Source organism: Malaya genurostris, chromosome 2 (assembly GCF_030247185.1).
Source record: "Malaya genurostris strain Urasoe2022 chromosome 2, Malgen_1.1, whole genome shotgun sequence".
Lineage (NCBI taxonomy): Eukaryota > Metazoa > Arthropoda > Insecta > Diptera > Culicidae > Malaya > Malaya genurostris.
The window spans coordinates 332,944,307-332,966,300 of record NC_080571.1 but is presented as its reverse complement, the minus strand read 5'-3'; the positions used below and the strand labels follow the sequence as shown (position 1 = coordinate 332,966,300).

At 37.0% G+C, this 21,994-nt stretch overlaps 1 protein-coding gene across 6 annotated transcripts in view; it reads left to right on the top strand.

The window, feature by feature from the left end:
• The window catches only part of LOC131431632 (CUGBP Elav-like family member 2), an 849,840-nt gene that overhangs the window by 759,118 nt on the left and 68,728 nt on the right, over positions 1 to 21,994 (top strand). For all 6 annotated transcript variants that reach the window (XM_058597461.1, XM_058597459.1, XM_058597463.1 and 3 more), the window contains one exon: positions 14,239 to 14,417. In XM_058597461.1, the coding sequence (XP_058453444.1) occupies positions 14,239 to 14,417 (179 nt within the window). The remainder of the gene's footprint in view (positions 1 to 14,238; positions 14,418 to 21,994) is intronic.

The following is a 21,994-nucleotide window of genomic DNA, read 5'->3' as shown; positions in this document are numbered from 1 at the left end:
GTTCGCCGATGACTTCAAAATATTTCATATAATCGAATCTGCCGCTGACGCAGAGTTTTTATAAAAACAATTGTATAATTCAGCTGATTGGTGTAACATCAACAACATGGTTTTAAATGCATCTAAATGCTCCGTTGTCAAAAAGTCTGTATTCAGGTTCGACTATAATATTCCACAAACTGTTCTTGAACACGCATTGTCTGTTAAGGACCTGAGTGTTCTTCTGGATTCCGAGTTAAATTTTAAGGACCACATAGAGTTTACTATCTCCAAAGTCTTTGAGCTATCAGGATTTATTTTGTGCGTAACTAAAAAATTCTCTGATGTACATTGCTTGTAAGCTCTGTATTGCGCTTTAGTTCGTTCAACTTTCGAATATGCTGCGGTTATCTGGTCACCTCATGACCAAAACGAAATCCAACGCATTGAAGCGATTCATCTCAAATTTGTCCTATTCGCTCTCCGACGTCTTCCATAAAGATATCCTTTAAACTTACCGTGTAACCATGATCGCTGCAAACTGATTGGTCTCGATTTATTTTCTGTCCGTCGCGATGTTTGTTAGACTAGTTTGTGCAAACCTACTTCAGTCGCAGATCGATTGCTCCGAGTTATTGCAATTGTTACAATAAGACATTCGACGTCGTAACCTTGCATCCTATTTTTTCTTCGGATTCCCTATCCTAGAACTAATTATGGATATTACTAGCATGTGCCGCATATTTAACAAATGTTTCAATTCTTTCGGCTTTATTTATCACGTAATGTTATCAAGAAATCGTTCCTCATGTTATTGTCACAGTAGGTTTCGTTACTATAGAAGCAATAGATTTAAGGAAATGTATCATTTGGATGATTGTAATCTATTGATGCAAAAGATGAGGAGGTTTTATGCCTGCTGGAGAGCAAATTTGACAGAAACTAACTCCAGTGGGCTTTTCCCTGTTCCAATTAAAAGAATAAAAGATGAGGAGGAAAAGAAAGACATTCAGAGTAAAATCTGACAACAAGAGAAGGCGCTGTCTCAGAAAACAAAAGCCAAACAGGAGGCGATAAATAATTGAAACTGAAATTATAAAGATTAAATCAGATCATCCTGATGTGGTTTATCTTAAAACAACAAATAAAATGTCTGCGCTGAAATCTGTTTAATTTCTTTCAAATCACAAAATTGTGGACAATTTTATTTTCGCTTTTACATTTCCAGTACATCAGAGAATATATATTGACTAAGGACATCGTAAAAGATGGAGAATTAAAATGAAATCGTTTTGATGGGGTTTTTCAAATTGGCGTTTTGTATGCGGACTTGTTTATAGTGTTTATATGACAAACTTATGAAGATTTTTAGATTATATTCAAGTGGATTTTCAAGTTCTGCAGAAAGTGACACCTGCATAAAAATAGTGGTGTAAACGATTCGCTCGAATATCGCGCGTTTTAGTTTTCGGCTTCGCGCGGATTTCGCGCGTTTTGATTTCGAAACTTTTCGTAACAACCCTGTACTAGTTAATCTCCTAGCTGACATTTTCACACCGAATCCAAAATGCTATTTCAATGGTTCAAATCGGATCATGTTGAAGAAAGTGGGCCAAAGAATTTTGGAACTCATATCCTGCCTACCAAAGAAGTAGTAATTCATTGTAATTATCACCGCTTAAAAAAGATATTGTCGTAACATTATCGCACCGTGACAACACGTGCAGCCTGATCCCATTAAAAATAATTACTATAATTGATATGACATATGTAATCCAGTCTGGCACATGACGAAACCCCTCCAGCTGCGTGAGGGTGGAACGAGTCCTCAGACTACAGCTGGTTAACTTACAAATTCTTCCTTCGTTCTCGGTAGCCTCAGGTTGGCTCAGGTTGTGGTGGCTGACAGAACGGGAAAACAAAGCGCGTAAACATATTTTTCGCAGAATCTTTCGACACACAAACACAATTCCCCAAACCCGGTTTGTCTGCGACGTGAAAGCATACTGTGCAAATCACGGCTCGAATCATACGCGATGGGGGAGTAAGGACTCCTTATTGATATTAGCATTTACGTGTGTGTGTTTGTGTTTGTATATATGTGGGTTGGTGGGTGGTTTCAACGTCACCCTCTAGCTAAAGCGAACAAGAGAAACATACAAACAATGGCAAAACGATATGTTTGTCGTGGCTGGGTTACAATTTCGGATTTGTTACAGGAAATGCAAACGGCGAAATAGACGGGGTTGGATTGGATGGCGATGCAAGTCAACATTGTTGGAAAATATTTACTTTTTCACGTTAAGAAAATTAGCGAGTGTGCGATATTTGCTATTATTATTATAATGAAATGGATCCTACAAGTACAATGATGGTTGTTCAGAGTTGGCATCAGCAAAACTCACGTCAATCACCTGCCTTCCTGCCACAATCATATCGAGTTAGAAAAAACGAACTGAAAAATTTGCACCAATTAGTTAGACTAATTGAATTCCATTTGATTCCCTGATTGTGAGTAATTTCGCTTCTCGCTAGCAACTTTGGCCGATCTCCGTGGTGAAACCAGGTCGAGTGCGGCCAAGCTAGCAAAAAAAAGCATCACCTCATTGCAATAACATTTAAACAACTATTGCAGTACATTAGTGTGCACACACACACCGAGGATCCTTTTTAGGTTTCTCGTGGAAACTGCGCCCAGTCCAGATCAAGTGCACTCTTCCCATAAAGCGTTTTGGTCAACGAAAAAAAGAAAATGGCAAAACAAATCATCACCATTAATGAAACGGGTTCCCCCGAATGTGCAGTTTCAATCTGTTCTGCTTTTGCCGTAACCCCGAACCTGGATGTGGAATTCCCGTAGTCAGGCGCATACCTAGTTAGTACCCAGAAACACAGTAGTTGGTACATATAGTCACACACACACTCACATCCGGAGCTTGTGGAGCAAATGCTAATAACTGTCATCATCATTTGCACTGCCCCGGCGGTGACCAGGTCAGTCCGGCATTGGCCCAATGTGTGACTGCACCCCGTTGAGGTTTTTTATATTCGCTCATCACGAGCGTCAATGGCGGCAATTGTGGCCATGTGGATTTAATGGGTCTACTGCGAATGCCGAGAACGACCCGTTCGGGTCTGGTTTTGAGCAAAGGGTTGCCCACTTTGATATGGAGCAAGGTGCGATTTGTTTTTTGTTCTGTAAAAGATTTCGTTTCATCAAGGATACAGTTTCTTCAAAAAAATATTTCATTGGCATAACAAATTTTTCCATGCTGTTCAATCACTGTACCATTTTCTATTGAATCGAAGTGATAATCGCAGCTAACACGGTTTTTCCGGGAATCATTCCAAGTGCATTGATTACCTCTTACTACTCCCGGTCCGAAATGTGACCACCATGCATTCCAATAGACGTTGCATCCTACTTTCAATGCACATTGCAAATGCACAAATGATAATATTTGCACTAAAAATAACAACCAATTAGCATCGGCAAATGGAGCTGGCTGAAAGAACACGAATATTCAATTTCGACAGTCCGACTCCGGTAGAGCTGTGGGTTTTTGTGTCATCACGCAAATCAGTGCTATTTTTATCGAAACTTATGGAAAATTTGAAGGTTTTCGAGACAATAACTGACAGTTTGGTAAATTATTTTTAATTTAATTATCGTTCAGTTCTTCTGAAATGTATCTCAGCGGAAGTGAGCAAATCAAAGCAGAATAGTTGTAGTAGATGTTTTTCTAGACCCCAATGTTTTTGTTTGATTTTTTTTTTAATTTTTGGTGGTGTTATAAGACGCGTAAATTGAGATTTTGGTGTATAACACTGAAAGAAGAAGAAAACACAAAACGAATGATGCGTGCTTTGTTCTATTTCGTACATGCTATGAAGAAACGGTTACGGATGTCTGCTACTGGTGTGTGATATTGGTAAAAGACGGTGCTGCGGTTGATACAAATTTTAGCTATTCTATGGTAAGTGCGACCGAAAGAAGAATCGAATGTCATTGAATTCAAATTTATTTGAAAAATATGCAATTTTTAGAGCCGGTAGTGCAGTAATACCGTTCCAGTTCCGGTTTCGGAAGAATCGGAAATGGTGGATGAAAATTGGGAACCACAGGGTAAACAGGATTTGTAGAGTTTGTTAGATTAGGTCCGAACAAATTTTCCTATTTCTATTCAATCAACGGTTGTTTTAACGAATCCCACAGTAATATTTATGATCTCACACGTAATATGAGAAATTTGAGAAATTTTATAAGTAATATGAGAAATTTGAAATGCATTTTTTAAGTCAAATCTCTGACACTTTTTCGATTTTTTTCAAATTTCTTTTTAGATTACACCAAATTTGGACGTTTCATGCATTTTCAAGACATTTGACACCAAAGAAAAATTGTCTATTTCGTAAATCTCAAAATTCCTTAAATCCCAGTCGATTAAAAAAAAAATATTACGTCTCATGCATTTCTAAGACATTTGACATAAAAAAATTTTGCGGTTTTTTTCTACGCGGATTTCCGAAGCTACGCAGTCTTTTCTCTAGGTCACAAAGTAGTTTTTCTGTTTTTCTTCCAAATTTGTTTTTGACGTTACCACATATCTCAAAGTTTCATGCATTTCTAAAATATTTGACATAATAAACAAATTTCTTTAGTTTTGCGTTTTTTTACGCTGACTTCCGAAGTTACGAGGTTTTTTACATGAATTTCCGAAGTTACGTGTTTTTTTACGTGGATTTGCGAAGCTATGCGTGTTTTTTTTTCACAATTTGTTTTTACGCGATACGTATCCCCGCGTAAAAACGAGACCTCAGTGTTCATCATTGATAATAATAACAAAAATAAAAAGTCAATTACAAAACATGTTTCATTATGCTACTTTCAAAGTATTACTACCAATTTAACGTGAATTTCTTATACAGTAGTAACAGGAGCACAGGTTTTCGTTTGGCTTCATTATCGCTGAACGTATTATGTGTTGGTATAACTTCATAAAATTTACGATACAGCTAAGTACGAATTTTGGCCGATTTTTTGACAATTTGAACTTGTAGGCTTGGGTATTTGATGGCCACAAAAACTGTTTGCGACTGGGACGGTCTCCGAGGAATTTACATAGGAACTTACATCGATTTCTAATGAAATTGTTACTGAAAAAGGCATCATTACAAGGTGAATTAGAACAGGTTTTTTTTCGATCTACAATTCTGATGCAAGTCAAATTATAATGCACTATTACGCACTATATCCATATGACGTAGAAAAGTCCAACAATTCTAATGCACCCAGCAAAAATGAGATCACTGGACCATTTAACCTATTTTACCCAAACGCTATTCCAAATTCGTATCTTAATTTACTCGTTCTGCCACATTCCAAAAGAAGGCTGATCGTGATTGACGTAAATCGGTTTATTTAACGTAGAAAACCTTTAAAAGTATTTTACTAATAGATTCATCGACCTTATGGACCTTATATTATACCTATAGATTCGTTATTCTGGTTTACTCAGAAAAAATTAAATGCAAAAGGCATTTCTCGAATTCGATTTTGTGTATCAAGTCCTGTCGAATCAATTATTTAATAAAAACAAGTTTTTATTTCATAATCTTCGTTCGTAGAATGGATTTACCTAGGAAAACTAAAACCATGTGTAAGACTCAAAAAATGTATTATTGAAACAGAATAATTTTCAAATAACGAGAATTTCGTTGAGCAGCAGAACACTAATGAAGCACTCTCGAGTACACCATGATAAAGTCCGACAAACAGTTCATTCGATTTTTCATTTGCTTCTTTCCGGTTCGCTAATTGCCAATTAGTGCTGCATTAGATTATTTTTTTCCAGTTCCCGTATCGGCTATACCCAACGTACCCAGAGTAGTGGGTTGATAAGGGAAGGTGGAAGCTACAGCAAACATGCAATGTAATTCTAAGGCCAGGCGCAACCATAGCCACATGCACGGAGTAATCCATTCGCCACTCTAAATGGAGCTGCACGGGTTCTCGACCGTGAACAAGTTGCAGTTGAAAACATTCCTGCGTGCCGACAATCGTTTAGCAGGAGAAAATCTAGCTCGAAAGATTTAAGCTTGATGCTTCCGTCGAAACGAAGATAAAAAAAACAAGGACATACCGAGCCATTCATTTCCAACGCTTGGCGGGAGAAGCACTGCCCGCACAAAGCCCCGTGTGTTACAATTTGAGAGGCGGTCTCGAAATGAATGCGGTTCCCTAGTAAAATAGCAAATGTGGAGAAACCTCAGCAAGAATTGCACCTGGATGTGACTCGTCGTACTTGTTCTTTTCAGGACCCCGAACCACCCACCACCATCAAAATGAACGACTCGGGATCGCCATTTAACCGTGCGTTCGAGAGGAGAAACCGAGAATAGAAATCCTTTCGCTTGAGTGCATCCGACCTCTAGCCGGGAAGTTGAAATCCCTCCCGGGAGAAACGATTCCACCCTCGAAAGTTGAAGTGCACTGCCGGGTAAAGAGAGTGTCGGTAAATATGAAGAGGTAAACAGCAAATGTCCCCACACACTGCTGCCACCAGGGTTCTGGTTTCTTCTCCTCCATCGCCGACCCGAGTTCAGTGGCACACTTGGCGAACACAGAGAACTGGAGAATCCCACCTGGCAGTAATCTGCAGTTTGCACTGCTTTCCTCAGATGCAACTGCCGCCACCCACCACTTGAAGAGTTCGGGTTGGCTCAGTTATCCGGGGTGCAGGATGGTTTCTGCCATTGCAGGAAAGTGCGCAGTACAAAGGCGAAGGACCACACACAGAGCAACTCTCGCTGAAAGTTCCGAAAGGCCACAAATGAGAATCCAAAATTGAGTTTCAGGTGCACTGCACTGTGGTGAATGTTTTGCACGGTTTTGCTCGCTGCAATGGGAACTGACCTTCTAACTTGTGAGTCGAATGCTCAGGAGCTTTCCGAACCGAGAAAATTTAACATGCTGAACGTGGTTTCAACTTCAGAAATTCGAAAATTTATTCCTAATATTGTGACTTAAAAAACTGACGTTGAAGGCTATCTACCCGATTGTGTTTCACCATCCTCAAAAAGAAGGGCTATAAAATCACTGTAAAAACCGACTTCTGAACCGAGGCTCGAACGTTCAATTATCCTATACCTTTCGACTCAGTTCGCCGAGATCACATATCGAATGTATATTTTATCGGTGATGGCTGAACCGATTTTCAAAAATTAGGATCCATATGAAAGGTTTTGTAGTCCCATATAAAATTCCTGATATTTATCCGGATTTGCGTTGCCGCCCCAGAATTACTGTTTTTTTTCTCATAAATTACAAGACCGATTTCCTCAAAACCTAAATTTAAATGCATGGTTTTATGGTCCCGTGCGAAGATTCTGAATTTCATCCGAACCCGGTTTCCAGTTCCAGAATTACAGGGAGATAAAGCTAAAAAGTGGAAATAATGGCACTCACTTTTCTCAGGGTTGGCTTTACCTATTTTCATTAAATTAGATTCAAGTCCACAGAAATTTCCTGAATTTGATTTAAATCCGACTTCCGGTTCTGGAAATATAAGGTCTTTAATGTGAAGAATTTAAAGGATATGTGAATAAAAGCGATTGGTGAAATTGATCAATTTTCAAATTTTAGTAAAGACTGCCCCAGAAAGTATGGAAGCATTTTAACTTCGCTGTAAATAATTCACAAGTGTTAGATATTCAAATTTTCTTTGATATACTGATAAAATTAGACTACAACAACAGAATATTACTCTCAACATTTGCTACTTAGCCATTGTAGACTAGCTGTCGCACCTGCTTGCGAACGTTCCTCATTAAACTCCGTACAGACTTTTTGGCGACAAGTTTTGACACTTTTTTTCCAATCTTCTTCGAACTGTTGAATGGTTTCGGCTGCCGAGACATGTTTCCTAAGATGTGCCTTCGTTAATGCCCAAAATTCCTCAATTGGTCGAAGTTGTGGGCAATTTGGTGGATTCATGTCTTTTGGGATGAAAGTGACATTTTTGGTAGTATACCATTCTACCGTTAATTTCGAGTAGTGGCAAGAAGCAAGATCTGGCCAGAAGACAACAGAATCCTTGCGGCTTCGAATCATGGGTAGAAGTCGTTTTTGTAAACATTCCTTGATGAATATTCCGCTGTTCGTTGAAGCAGTGGTGATGAAGGGTTTCGACATCTTACCGCAGCTACAAATTGCTTGCCAGACCATAGCTTTCTTACCAAATTTTTCGACTTCAATCGATGTCTCGGACTGGTTTAACACTTGCCCTTCTCGCATAATATTGTGGTCCCGGCAAGGATTTGTTATCGAGTTTCACGTAGGTTTCGTCGTCCATTTCCAGCAGTTCAAATTTCCAGCAAGAATCGTTTTGTTCAGCTTCCGAACCTTCGGCCTGATCGATGCTTCTTGTTTCGAACTATGTTTTGGTTGTTTCTCCTTCTTATAGGTTCGAAGATTCTAACGTTCTTTAGCACTTTTCTGGCCACTCTTTTCTTCGAACGCCTTCAGTATACGTTTATCCAACTGAGGGTTAGCAGGACCTTTTTTTCGACCCGTTTTCGGTTTATCCTCAAAGGTGTTATCCTCACCGAACTTCCTGATTGCATTTCACACAGCTTTTTCACTTATTCCTTCCATTGTTGCTATCTTTCTCAGTGACAGTCCGCGTTCTGTGCACCATTTGTACACAATTTTTCGACGTTGTTCTGCTGAAAATCGACGCATTTCGAAACAAACTAATGAAAACGAATAATCAACTGCACAAGTGGTTAGAGAAGAGTGTAAACAACAGGACGCAGCCATAAAAATTGTCAGATTCTGAACCATTGCAAAATGGCAGCGTTTTTCGGTTGCGTCCATACTTTCTGGGCCAGTCTTTAGTTAATGACCAAATAAACTCACTTCAGTTACGGAAAAAATCCACTTTGTCAAAACTAGCTCAACCGATTTTTTAACAAACGTAGATTCAAATGAAAGGTTTTACATTGTCAAATTTTATCCGAATCCGAGCTCCGGTTCTTGAATTACAGGGTGATTAATGCTTAAATTTTCAATCCGTTATTTATAGTATACAAAAACGTATAAATGGTATATGGATGGTTCAAAACTATTCCAATTCATAGGTCATGTTTAACGCTCGTATATTTTTTTGTTGCGAAAAACAGTACATTTTGAGCAAGCAATTCCACGCTAAATCGTCCAGAACTGACGAAATTCTATTGTGTGTAATCGGTATAGCAAATGAAGTATTTTTCACTGGTCTAGAGATTTTTTTCACTCAAGACTAATTTTTGAAAAGGGCGTATATGTCACATTATTTTCAAACAATTACAGTTAGAAATCTATAACTTCTACAAAAAATATGTCCAAGAAGAGGTGATAATCAATTGAACTTTCTAAAAAAACAAACACTGAAAAAAAATCGTCAGATTTTTTGTGAAATCAAAAAAATTCGAAATTCTCAGTTATTTTATCGTTCGTTTTTTTTTAAATTTTATATCACAAAAAACGTCAAATAACAAGGAAACTAATGAATGTTTTAGAAAGTTGGAGCGATGATAAATAAAAATGTCTCCCGAGGAAAAACTTTTTAACAATTATCGAAAACCGATGTTTTTATAGGAATAAAAAAGCTCATAGGCTTCCTAATTGCAGTCATTTTCGAGATATGTGAGGAACCAAATCGAGAAAATTGATATTTCATGAGAATACGCCCTCTTTTAAAATTAGGGTTCTCCATCATTTTCGAGATATATGAGGAACTAAATCGAGAAAATTGATTCTTCATGAAAATACGCCTTTTTTTAAAATTAGTCAGGGTTCTCCATCACCAAATTTAATTTTTTCGTAATCCTAATGAAATTTTAATAAATTTATTCTTTGACACATAAATGCTGCTTTTTTTCATTACCGTCATTACAGTACTATCAAATATACCGAAAAAATCAGAAAGTTTCCAAACAAATATTTTATCAAGAAAATGTAGACGTTTCGACACGAACATGATTGACGTCAAACTTAATTGACCCAGCATCATCCAACTAACTGACGTCTGTCTGTCACTTGAAAGCGTGTTTACAAAGTCAATCCATCGATCGAAATCGAAAAACTTGCTGGTTTAGAAGATAGTTAAACTGTCCGGTCTAGCCCCGGTCTCCCCTATAGTTTCATTTGACCCTCATTTTGCATAAGCAATTTTCATAACCAAACTGTTTACATCGTCAGTTCACAATTTTGACCATTCCTTGCAAATTGTTTCCGAATAAAACGTTTGATTCGTTTGATTCCGTATCTTCAGTACCTTCTGTACTGAAATTATATGGAAAAAGTGTTCCTGCAAAAAAAAACTGTTGTAGTTTTATTTTGTTTTTTTTTTAATAAATTTTTGATATGTTTCAGCTGATAACTAAAGAAATTTTTTGCACTTTCGATTAAGATGAAGAAATAATAAAGTTAAAAATGGCCAGATTTTTGAGAATTGTTGAAATAGTTTTAAAAATCTTTTTTGAATTAGTTGTGTAAAAGTATGCAAAATTTTTAATAATAGAGATGTTAATCTTTGTTTTTTTTCTAAAAGCTATCGTTCTCGATATACAGTCCTTAAGAAAATATTGAATATCTGAGAAAAAATATTCAAATATTTAAAAAAATCAAGTATCTGAAAGAAAGTTCTAATTTTTTTTTTATTGCTGATAATTTTTTATTATGTAACTGACGATTAAAGGTTTTTGTTGCACTCTAGATCAAGATGAGGAAATAATGATATAAAATCGGATCAGGGCCATTTCACCGAAAGGGTCATTTCGCCGAATGCCATTTCGCCGAGCGCCATTTCGCCGAATTCTTCAATAGTCTTCATATCGTGATTGGAATTGATTTGAAATAAAGACAAATAAAAAATGATAATGTTTACTCCCGTTTTTTTGAACTACAATCGTACTTCTGAAATAATCCAGAAAGACTTGAATGATTTTTTTTTATTTTATTCTTATTTCATAATCTTCAGAACGAAATTTCCAAGAAAACTTGGTGACTTTACTAGAGTAATTGTTTGTGGTATTTCCCGCCATCTTGGCCACATTCAATTATCCAGGAGACGTAAAAACAAATAGATAATTTTGATGAATAACCAGTATTTACAGTTTTCTAATTCATTATTTGTAACGGAATAACCCTTTCAGCGGAATGACCCTTTCGGCGAAATAACCCATTCGGCGAAAACAACTTTCGGCGAAATGACCCGCTTCCTAGGAAATCGTTTGAAATTCGAGTTTTCAAATAGTTTTCGATCCCAATTTTATGAAAGTACGCGAAATATTAAATAAAAAAGTACTAATCAAAATTTTGTCGAATGTCACGGCTTACAAAAAAATATTGATCAGCACAACTTTTATATGATTTTTTTGTAGTTTCTAAAAATAGGGTTGAAAATTATTAGAAAAAAAGAAGATTTCAACCAATTAAAAAAATCTATCTACTTTAAAAAGCTGAAACTTTTTTTGTCCACTTTTTCTACGTCAAGTCTAAAGTGCGATAAACTTCTTCAATTATCAGCTAAAATATACTTTCTAAATAAAATAAAAATAGCTTGCCCACAGTATGTACTTTTTGTATATAAGGGATCTGGGATTACTAGGAGATTGTTAATATCGTTGATCTTTTTTTCGGACAACACCAGCCTAGATGAGTGTGGAATCCGGCGGAAAAAATAGCTTTAACTTTAATTTTTTTTTAACTTTATGTTATTGCTCGTCTTTCAAGATTTAAATGTGCATAAATCATAAGGAGTGAATCGATAAGTAGTTAGCAACATTCAAACAGTAATTACTCTGAAATGGCTTAATTTTTTGCAGCGTGTTTTGCGGTGACATGTTTGTTTACATGTCAATAACAGCTGCGCTATCGATTGGTTTCGGTACGGTTTATCGTTTCAATGATGAGTCGAATTGATCCGGAAACGCGAAAGAAAATTCTGCACACTTGGTGCTCAGAAAGTGGTGTCACGTACAACGAAAATTGCATTGAGTACATCTGGAAAAATCCAGTTCAACACCAGTATCGGGATTATTCAACGTATCAAAGTTCGGAACTCCCTGAAAACGTGCAAGAAACAGAAGGTGCCGAAAAAGTCCCTGGTACAGCAAGTTCAGGCCAAAACAAAAGCGTGAAAACAATATAACCGGATTCTGCAGAATAAAGACGGATGCATCCTGATCGACGACGAAACCTACGCCAAGGAAGACTCGCGAGCGCTGCCCGGACCGCAATATTATACCAAATCGGTGTACCAGGACCTGGACGACGCTGACACCACAGTGGCGATGGAAAAGTTTGGGCAGAAAGTGTTTGACTGGCAAGCAATTTGTACCTGTGGTTTGCGGTCGTCGATTTTCTTCACAAAGGGCAGAATTGGCGCTAATTGGTGTACGAGGAAGAATGTTTGAAGAAAAGGATGCTGCTGTACAAAAAGCATAAGGCTCCTTCTCTCTTCTGGCCGGATTTGGCTTCTGCTCACTACGCCAACTCCGTTCTTCAGTGGTTGTCAAAAAATAATGTACAATTCGTGGAAAAGGACCTCAACCCACCGAACTGCCTGGATCTTCGGCCAATTGAAAGGTATTGGACAATTGTCAAGCGGCACTTTCGGAAGGAAGGTACAGTGTCCAAAAACATGCAGGAGTTAAAAAAAACTGGACAGCTGCCACCAGGAAAGTCACAAAAGTAACTGTGCAGAATATAATGAAGAATGTCAAGTCCAAAATGCGAGCGTTTCACAGAAACTAGGATTTTCTTCAATAATGTAATTTAATTTTTCTACAATATATCGAAAACTGATGTCAAAATTTTTTTTTTCGCTTTTTTATTCAATAATCAATGTTGCTAACTACTTTTCGATACACTCCTTATTTCCTCGTTTTTTTTTCGTAGAAGCTGAACGCAATTAATGTTGGACTAACAACCCTTTTTTATGACAATATAAATAGTATTTCTATTTTCACATTTCGTTTCGTTTTCTATTGTTCAAAGCGTAGCAGTTCAAATACATTGTATCGTAAAATTTTATTTCGTCCGAGACATCATTAGTGATTTAAGTGGAAATTCTGAGTTCCTCTAGCAGTGAAATTTGAACTGCTTTGCCCTGACAAGTCAAAGACGAACCGTAAAACGACTGTCAATTTTTCATCGTGTTAAATAATTGCACTCTTTCTCAAGGTTTCCTTCGTTTCGCTCCGGTTTTCTGCCCCCAAACCCATTGTGTATGTGTGTGGCATCATCCTGATTCAAACCGAAAAGTGGATGAAAATGGAGGTACAAGTGTTTACAAGCATTGCTGGTTCGTTGGCTTGGTTTGCCAGTGAGCATGTATCGCCGGATTAGCAGGATAGCTTCGCTTCGTTATCACTCCTCTCATTCTTCTTTCCCTTCCAATTCTCCTTCTCCTCCCTTGCCCGCGAACCTCGTGTTTGGTCCTTCAATTTATTACTTTATATGAGAGAAAAGCCATCATCCATTTCAGCATACGGAGGACTGCCCAGGAGACCGAACGAATGAAACCCTGTTGTGCTGCAGGAGCAGAAAAAGTGATCTCTCAAGGGCTTTAGAAGCATTTCAGTGTAAAGTCGGTTCTTCACATACATTCACACACACATTAAACCGAGCTGAGTTTTCCTGCTGCCGGGTTGAAGTGAACTATGCTTCTGTTGACGGTACGGATTCTTATTAAGAAAGTAACTTGGCACTACCGACCGAGCTGCCAGGTTGGTGGTTGGCTGGCGGGTGGTTTGATGCAGGATCTCAACAATGGTAATCCTGGGGCTTCCTGTCAGACACAGTCTCCCTTCGCTCGGTACCGGTTGGTTTGCAAATAGCGTTAATGAAAGTCGAAATATGCTTGGCTCGGGCCCGGAGTGTTCTTATCCGATTGAGCTTTGCCGGTTTACAGTCTATGAGCAAACCAATTCATTCAAGTCGGTGAATGGAATTTCAATATAGGACATTCCATAACAAGACCTGCTTGTTGCTGTTAATAAATTGAGAATGTGATTCTTGGATTGCCACCACTAATTGAATGCATACTAAATTACCGGAGCTGTCGGATTGCTGTCTGTCTGTCTGATACATTCCGGATCAAACTACTAAGCTTCTCCATTCGTATTTAAGCTTCTGATAGAATTAAATTCATTTCACAACATTGATACAGTGTTTAACGGGATCTATTCTGCTGCTCTTTCTACTTTCAGAACGGAAGTTGTTCGTCGGTATGCTGAGTAAAAAGTACAATGAGAACGACGTACGGCAGCTTTTCTCCGGGCACGGTCAGATCGAGGAGTGTACGGTGCTGCGGGACACGTCCGGACAGAGCAAAGGCTGTGCGTTTGTTACGTTTGCAACCAAGCAAGCAGCGATCGGAGCAATCAAGGTAATTTCGAGAAAACGGGATTAACACTCCTCACTGTTAAGTACCTGAATCCCACAAGCAACAGCAGTCGAAGTCCCAAGACCAAAGTGCGTGATAGCAAACATTCCGGAAATTGATGCCTCCGCCGGTTAGGTCGATAGCATTTTAGCACCTTATCGCATTTGTGATTCAAATCAGCAGAAATTAGGCGGGATTTTTACGATAACTGCACCCAATTCGTGGCTGGATTCGTCAGAACAGCGATTAAAGCGGTTAAATTAATAAATCATCACTCGTAACGCACCCCCAGTTCCATTCTGTGCCGCAAAAGCAGAGGGGTACTAAGCCCTCTAGGTTCAAATAAATTTGTACCCCGTTGCTGACAAATTAAACACTCACCGGCTTTGCTCGGCTGGGCTGATGGGATCGGGAGAGAGATTACTAGTAATGGAACCCGAGCTGGACTTTCTTCCCTCTTTAGTCGCACCTACGAGCCGCAAACTGTCGGCAGTAAATTATTTGTAATTGACTCTTTTAACAGATTGGTTTTGTACGATTTCGTCTAATGAAATACGCACGTTGAGGGAAAGGATGTAGGATTTTCTTTCCAGTGGTTTTGGGTTGGGTGCCGCTACAATTCGCAAGAGTGATTTACGGCTTTCAATAACGAAGAACGCTTGTTGTTTATTTATTACACATTTTTACCAACGACATTCCCTGTCACCAGTTGGATCCCCTTATTACCTTTACGTTTGACATTGTGCAATTATTGAAATTTGTTGCATAACATTCCGGGTAATTTTTGACATATTGCCATCCTGTCTTTTAAAACGTGAAAATATTGCAGGGTTGTGAACTGTGTAGCAGATCATCAGACTTCACATGCTCCGATTAAAATGAAACTTTACACACGTTTCCAATATGACAAACCATTCATTTTTCACCAATGGAGACACCAATCTGATTCAAGAGTGACTTTAAAATTGGACCAATAAATTTTATACTCACTTTTTTCGTGCCGATGTAATATACACTGAAACAGAAAGTCGAACACCACATCCTCGAAAATTAAAAAAATTATCGAAAAAATCAAAGAAAAAAAAAGTTTGAAATTTTGGTCAAAATAATTTAATTTTAAAAATAACCTGAAAATCGGTTTTTATTTAAAATTTTCCTTGTGAAAAGTTCACTAACGAAAATTTTCCTCGGCGATATTTAAGCAATTGTTGGGAAATTATTTTCATAGTTATAATATCTCAACCCTTTGCAGAATACATGATGAATAAATACGCCGATGAATAAAAATTGAACCTTCCTGAAAATGATCAGTGCTCGTAGGGTGGTTGAAATCAGAAAAAAGTTAATTTTTTAGCACTTGCAATTTGATACTCTGTTGATGAATGGATCAATAATGGTGATGTATTCGAAATTTATTTCGTGGTGGTGGAGTAATATCATCAATAAAAGCAGCAAATGCTGTGATTAGTAATAGTTATTATGACAATAAAAACATTTATTAAAAAAATCAAAACACCAAGTATGTTATGCAGAAATATTACTCAATATCATACCCAGAAGTAACAGGAGCGCAGATTATCGCTAACACCAATTCAAACGCTGCTGTGTGTTTGAGACATGCAAAATACTGCCCTCCTCTTACTTCTCAAAATCAAGTTCATATTAAATAGCAATTCATTGGGTTTAATAATAGTGCAGTGTAATCAACCAGCTGGAATTGAAACAGCCTTTCGTCGCTGCAATCACTATTCGAAATATAAAAAAATATATATTGTTACTCATATTGAGCACTCTACGTGCATCGAAAGTTTCTCATTATTCTTAAATTACAAATTTGTTCAGCAGAGATTTTTTAATTGTTGAAAATATAATTATTTATTTATTTATTTATTAAACAAAATCCATCGGACTGATGTCTAAATGGACTAACAGAGTGGGAAAAAGCCCATCTGAGTTGAAAAATGTATATCATTCTCAGATAGGCATAAAAACCACTATCTTTTAAAACAATCACAAAAATTACATGACAACTACACAACTACTTAAAAGCTATTACAAACAACTTATAACAAATTAAATTATCCATAGTCAAATTATTTCAGAACGCTTGATTTTTTCAACGAAGCGGCGGGAAGGCTCTCCAAACTCTAAACAACTCTTCTGCTGTAGTGAATGTTCTTATGCATGCTCGTTGTATCCGAATACAGTCCTATGGAATCTGTTCTGAAGCAGGTTTGTGTTACGCAGTGATCTGTTCGGTATTCGAAAATTAAGGTAATAAAGTTTTTCTTCGTCGCTGTAACGAGTCGATTTCCAACAATTGGCATCTGTTTGAATATGGTGGCAAGTTTACTGGTTCTCTCCACAGCAAATTTCGTAATGCCATACGAACAAATCGTCTCTGCACTCGTTTAATTCTAAGGCTCCACTATACTTGATACGGAGTCCAGATTACCGACGCGTTTCCGAGAATTGGGCGAACGGGTGAGCAATACAAAGCCTTAAGGCAATGCGGGTCTTTAAAGTCCTTTGCAATCTTAGCGATGAAACCCAATTGACGTGTTGCTTTCGAAACGATTTGTGAACGATGAACATCGAACGTCAGTTTAGCATCCAACTGTACACCAAGATCACACACTTGATCTACTCTAGAGATAATTGCACCATCAATGTTATAGTCAAATATGACTGGAGATGAAATCCTATGAAATGTGATGACTTGGCACTTGGCTACACTTATCATGAGTTTGTTTTTCCTGTACCAATCGGTGAACAATGTAAGCAGACATTGTAGTCGCTGGCAATCATCTACACCAACGCCACATCGTTGAAGAATAATACGAGCAACAGAGGTCCTAAGTTACTACCTTGTGGGACACCTGATTTATTCGAAAACTCGGATGATGTGCTGTGTGGTCTATTTTCACGCGTAATTTCCTATCGGAAAGATATGAGTCCAACCAAGATACTAGTTGCGATGATAATCCAAGGCGAGATAATTTGCAAAGAAGTATTTTATGATCTATTTTGTCAAAAGCAACTTTGAGATCGGTATAGATAACATCTATTTGTGTTTTAGCTTCCATACTAGTTATGCACTGGGATGTGAAGGCCAACAAATTCGTTATAACTGATCTCCCCGGCATAAAACCATGCTGATCGAAAGAGATATAATATAATAAAGAAATCACTTCGATGTCTAATTGAATCATAAAGGAAATTCACATCGAAATATCACCGAAGACTCTTCTCCCTTTCGATTATCTTTTTAGCGATATTTCTGTGGGTGAAAACTCGTAATCAAGCTTCGCTGACACAAAAAGAACTTCGAGATTCAGAATAAAAATCTCGAGATTCATGAATAAAAATCTCGGAAGTGATGTTTTCAGTCATAAATTTTTTTTTCGAAAGCCTCGAACTGATTTTTTTACGAACGATAATGAAATGAACTTTTTCTGATCATGATTTTCCCAACACTGGATGCCAAATGATTTAGCGATTTCCGCTTTGTAAAATTCATTTTTACTTGCATCCCCATTGACAACTAAATGGTTATCTTGCAGAATATTTTAAGATACTTTTTGTCTTTTTAACGACTAAGTATAGCAGTTAATATTTCTTTTTTCTTTTTTCGATATTCACCTAACCAGAGACCATTTTGATGTGGAACACATCTTTATTTTCTATATAGTGGTGCAAATCATTAACTCAAGAAAAACTACACGTAGAAATGTGGTCAGGTTTTAAACACTTACAGCTCAGTCTATTTTGTATCAATTATTAATATTATTTCATCATTTGATAGGAAATATTTCTACGTTTCGATTTGAATGTATCAAGCCACGTATTTTCAATTATATATGATTGAAATTTTGATTAGTAGCGAGCAGTGTCCTATTTGGCTGCTAAAAATCTTTGGTATACCGGATTTTTCTGCTATAGACGACGGTTTTGAAGGAGTAAGGGATGTATCAAAGAGAGAGCTGTTGGAAGCACTCGAATCTATAAATAGAAGCGAAATTAAAGCTAAAGTTTCAGTCCTACTCGTAACATGCTAGAGATAGGTTGTTGCTAGATAGCAAGACAAAAACGTGCCAGAAAACGATTTGAAGCTTTAAGGGCTGAGGCCAGTAGGTCGCGTAAAACTACGTGGCTCGCTGTGCGTATTGCATTTCTCTCCATGCTCTCTCGTAAATGTGTAAAAGGACTCTCGATGTGGCCAGGTGGCCAAGAAAGTTTTGATATTTTCGGTTACAAGTTTGATTACATCACATAAAATCCAATAAAACTACCGCTTGTTTGGCAGCCTTGCTGAGCCGATTTTATTTCTCTCTCATGTTTCATTACGTTACCAGGATACAAGAGCAGAAAAAAATGGTGCCGCCATAGAAATGGACTTACCATTACAAAAATAATATTCACTTAATTTTTATCGCGACAACATATATGTTTTTATGCACTAATCGCATCTAAACTAAATTATCTAGACATTGTCTGGATAGATTTTGATCCAGGCTTTTGAAGGCGAGATATTCAATGAACAAGTTGAAAGTTGTCGTTTTCAGCTATGCAATTCTTCCTTCAGAAAAAAGACTTTCCCGACCGCTAAATTTTCACAGAATAATCTAAACTTTTTAAGAGATTGTCTGTTGGTTTTTTTTTATATTCGTCACCGTTTCTAAGAAAATCAGATTTGAAGCGTGAAAATAGCCCTTTAAAACGCCCTAAAACACACTGGCCTAAGCCCTTAATTGGTATGCTCTGATCTTGTGTCATGCAAGCTCGGAATTGCATGTTATGTCGTTACCCCATGAGAAATTGACAACTACCTCTGGATAAATTTTGAGTGCTTAAGATTAATTTCCAATTTATATTAGATGAACTCGATTGATAATAAGAAATAGTTTATCGCTTCAACCGAAATCGCAGAATGGTAGAGAAACTTAACACTAAAAAAACTGCTTGCATAAAAAACTTGAACACAAGCTTGACGAAGAGAAGCTTAATTATCGATATCGCAAGTATGAACAAAGATGTAATTGCATGTATTTGGGATAATGGTGTAATTTCGTCGGTTATAAACAAATGCAAATCAAGACAAATGATGTTTGGTGTTGGTTGAGATTGATTGAACTTTTTGATTGTAGATCATTAGAAATTTTGGTTGCCTTGTTCCACATCAATGGCTCGAACAACCCCATGGGGCTGATCCTTGTAGTTTTATAGAAATATGATGAACAAATAAATCAAATGATAACTGTAAAAACGCAATAAGATATCGATCTATTTTTCCTAATAGGATTCTAAATGGTAGGCATCTCTCGTGGAGTAATCAGAAAAGTAATCAGACATTAATAGTTCTTCATGATGAACTCTCCGCTGGTTTTTTTTCCAGTTTTATTTCCAAATAGCCCAACTAATTTATCTTCTATGAGAAATCCTCCTACAATTGATCTGATTCTTGCAGATCAATGTAGCATTTGTAGTGAACTGACTTCGATTCAGATCATCTACCAATAACATTCAGTATTTCAAACTAAGCAATGATTATATCAATTAGTTATATATTCTACCACCTTAGAACTTATCGGCTAGAATACAGATCTCATATCGGAAGCAATGTAAACCGTGAAATTTTATTAAAAATTTTCCCAGTATTATCTTGAGACTTTGCCATCAATTTTACAGGTATGATGAATACTTATTCTAAAACATCTAAACTATCTTTATTTTTAAAAATTTTCATTGTGCTGTTATAATAACAACTAAGAAAGCTCTGATCGTTCCTGGTTGATGAAAAACTGCTCCTTGGACGAGATATGAGGTGTTGGCCCTATTTCCAATGGAATGTTCGCCGACCGTTTGTTTTATAGTTAAAGAAAAATTCGTGCTGTTCGTTAACTGTCTAGAACTGAAAGAATTACTCTTATGATCATCAAGTTTGATTAATAATCTGTCGGTACCCAGGTAACCAGTAAGCACTAATAATGGCAATGTAATAGCTTTTTATGAGCACCAAAAATGCTTATTGCTCTATATCTGTACTCTAAAATCTGTAATCTGTTGCAGGGTTGTTACGAAAAATTTCAAAAACAAAGCGCGCGAAGTCGAAAACTTAAACGCGCGAAATCCGCGCAAAGTTGAAAGCTAGAACGCGCGATGTGCGAGCGAAGCATTACACCATTATTTTTAATGTTAGTGATACTTTCCGCGGAACTTTAAAATCCACTTACATATAATTTAAAAACTTGCATAGTTTTGTCATATAAACAAAACAAATAACAACACGTCACTCTGAGATGACGTGAAAACAATTTCATTTTTATTTTCCACCTTTTTCGATGTCCTTATTTAATTTATACTTTCAGATGTACGCAAATAGTTACAGTAAAAATAAAATTTATTCACAATTGTGATTTTGAAAGAAGTTAAACAGATTTCAGCGAACACTATTTTTTTTGCTTCAACATCTTCTTGCTCGGCAATTTTTTTCTTTTCGGTAACAAGAATTTTGAAGTGGACCACTCTGATTTGCTCTTTTTGATTTTTTTTAGTTTCAATTAGTTATCGCCTCCTGTTCGGCTTTGCTCTCCAGCAGGCAAAAAACCTCATCATCTTTTGCATCAACAGATTACAATCATTTAAATGATACATTCCCTTAAATCTAGTACTTCTATAGTAGCTAAATCTAATGAGACAATAATATGAGGAACGATTTTGAGTCGCTTCAATACTTTGGATATACTTTTGGTAATAAGGTGACCAGATAAAAGCAGCATATTTAAGAGTTAAGCGAAATAAAGTGAAATACGGAGCTTCAAGCATGTACATCAGAGAATATTTTAGTAACGCGGAAAATAAATCCGAATAGCTTAGAGGCTTTGGTGATAGTAAACTCTATGCGCTCCTTAAAATTTAATTTGAAATCCAGAAGAACATCCAGGTCCTTAACAGACGATGTGCGTTCGAGAACAGTTTGTGAAATATTATAGTCGAACTTGAATACAGTCTTTTTGCGACACAAAGAGATGACGGAGCATTTAGTGGCATTTATTTTGTTTCCATTTTGGTGATGTTACACCAATTAGTTGAATTATCCAACTGTTCTTGTAGAAACTCTGAGTCAACTGCAGATGTGATTGTATGAAATTATTTAAAATCAAGAACGAACGATAGTTTCATATACTTGATCGAAAAAATTAGATCGTTGACATACAAGAAAAATTATAAACGGTCCAAGGTGACTTCCTCGAGGAACTCCAGAGGTAACAGAAAATGATGTGATTATAGAGTCTTATTTTTCACTATCATTTAATGACTAGTTAGATATGATCGAAGCCAATTCAAAAATGATCCGTTAAATCCCAGCCTACTTAACTTGGAGATCGTTATGTGATGAATGAATTTGTCGAATAAGGTATGATGAAAGAAGTGTAAGTTATTTAATTTGTGGAAGTTGGACGATTTGGCTTGAATCCATGCTGAGTCATAGTCATATAGTCAGATGAACTATGTGTTATAAGACCCAGAACTATTAATTCAAAATATTGTCCTCTGAAGAAAATATTTTCTAGAACCGC